This window comes from Oryzias latipes, chromosome 12 (assembly GCF_002234675.1).
Source record: "Oryzias latipes chromosome 12, ASM223467v1".
NCBI lineage: Eukaryota > Metazoa > Chordata > Actinopteri > Beloniformes > Adrianichthyidae > Oryzias > Oryzias latipes.
In genome coordinates, this window is record NC_019870.2 from 25,708,176 (window position 1) to 25,709,841 (window position 1,666).

Below are 1,666 nucleotides of genomic sequence, written 5' to 3' on the forward strand. Positions count from 1 at the left end.
TTTTGAGGCTCTAAGTGCCGGATTTGTCATTTGATTTAGTAAAGCTTTTGTAAACCTGTAATAAAAATCTCCTCAGTGAGAAGTAAATACAGGTTAGTTCAACTTATTTCAGTCACATGATTAAAAAAACAGGAGCCCCGCTTTCACCCGATATTATCCAGCTCAGGCTCTGGCAGCCCTATGACCCCGAAAGGGATGAAGCGGGTTAACAAAATGGATGGATGATTCAGAGATTGGGTGGAATATTTTTTGTAATCTGTAATATTGAAATAAAATGATCCTAAAGTTTTAAACTAATAAATATATTTGCAATCATGCCAAGAGCGTCTGCTCAAATCAGTAAAAGGCCCCCTTTAGAGGTTTGTGGAGCTCAGCTTCTGAAGTCAATGACTTTATTAGTCACTTAGTAAAAACTAGACAAATGCAAGGTTAGGGAGATTATTGAAAAAGCCTAAAATTATTGTTCTGTCTGATTAAAAAACAAGGGCACACGTGGTCTGGGGAGCCCAGTAACTGCAAGATACCTGTGTTCCCCTTCAGATGTGGCTGTTCTGTGACCCTCCATGGCCCAAGACAACCAAAAAACTCACTGCAGGTCGACCCCTACCCCATTTGTCCAAGGCTTTACTTAGCCGGTTGCTTGCTAGCGGACATGATGACGAAACTTTCATTTTCTCTCAAGCACACTAACAACATCAAGCAGAGTTGACCAACATTTATTCTCAGATCTGCATTAATTCAGTGTACATCGAGGTTTGTGGGTAATGCCACAGCTCAGCATGAGACAGGATGATGAGGTTCTTCCCAACAAGGAGCAGGGCAAATTGTCCTCAGACCTCCCAGCAGGGCCGGTAGACCCTCCCCACCATGCACCTCATGGTGTCCCTCCTCAGGATGGGGATGTTCAGCTGCTGCGCCAGGTTTCTGTGCTCCAGGACCTGGTTGTTGTCGTCTGCTGTGCGCTTGTAGACCGACAGTCCGCCGTGCAGCACTCGCAGGTCCCTCCAGAGGCTTGGATCAGCTGCGATGACGATGACCCGAGGGACTCTAGCTTTGGTCACGGGGATGGGCTCAACCTCGCCCAGGCTGTTGTCTGTCGCCTCATTGGTCAGCAGAGAGGTGAAGGCGTCCTGCTCCATGGACCCGTCTTCGGTATTAGCCATGGGTGAGGCAACTGACGGTGCATAACAGTCAAAGAGGAGCACCGTGGCAAAGATGACCGACATGACGGAGCGCCTCATGGTGAAGATTTTCAGGAGCTGTGAGGTCGGATCAGAAGTCTTGTTTGGCTGTTCTGACTTGGCATCGGTGCCGCAGTTGTTTTTATACCTGATAAGATGACCACGCTGACTGTCCTTTGTCATTTTGTAGAGGACGGGTCGGATAATAGTTTGGAAGAGCTCTTGCTGTGTTCAAGTATGATGTTTTTGGAAAAAGTTAATTAAAACCCTGCGGTAGGTGGTAACATTAACCAGCAAACAATAAGGGAAAGCAAAGAGTTTGAGCGGAAGAGGGTCAAAAAGGACTTTAATCCCAAATCACTGCCCTTTAAAACAACAGGATCAGGCAACCCACCTGTGAAACTCTGAAGGATCACAGGCCTCATCATCAGGTCTGTCATCATGGGGCTTTGTCCCAACGACACTCAAGAGCGGATCTATCCGGC

General features: G+C 47.0%; 1 protein-coding gene across 1 annotated transcript; it reads right to left on the reverse strand.

Moving 5' to 3' along the window:
- Positions 1 to 700: 700 nt before the first annotated feature.
- On the reverse strand, positions 701 to 1,376 carry LOC101161984 (pro-MCH-like). The gene has a single exon (XM_004075083.4). It carries the CDS (start codon positions 1,362 to 1,364, stop codon positions 831 to 833), a length of 534 nt encoding a protein of 177 aa, XP_004075131.2. The 5' UTR covers positions 1,365 to 1,376; the 3' UTR covers positions 701 to 830.
- Positions 1,377 to 1,666: the final 290 nt, after the last annotated feature.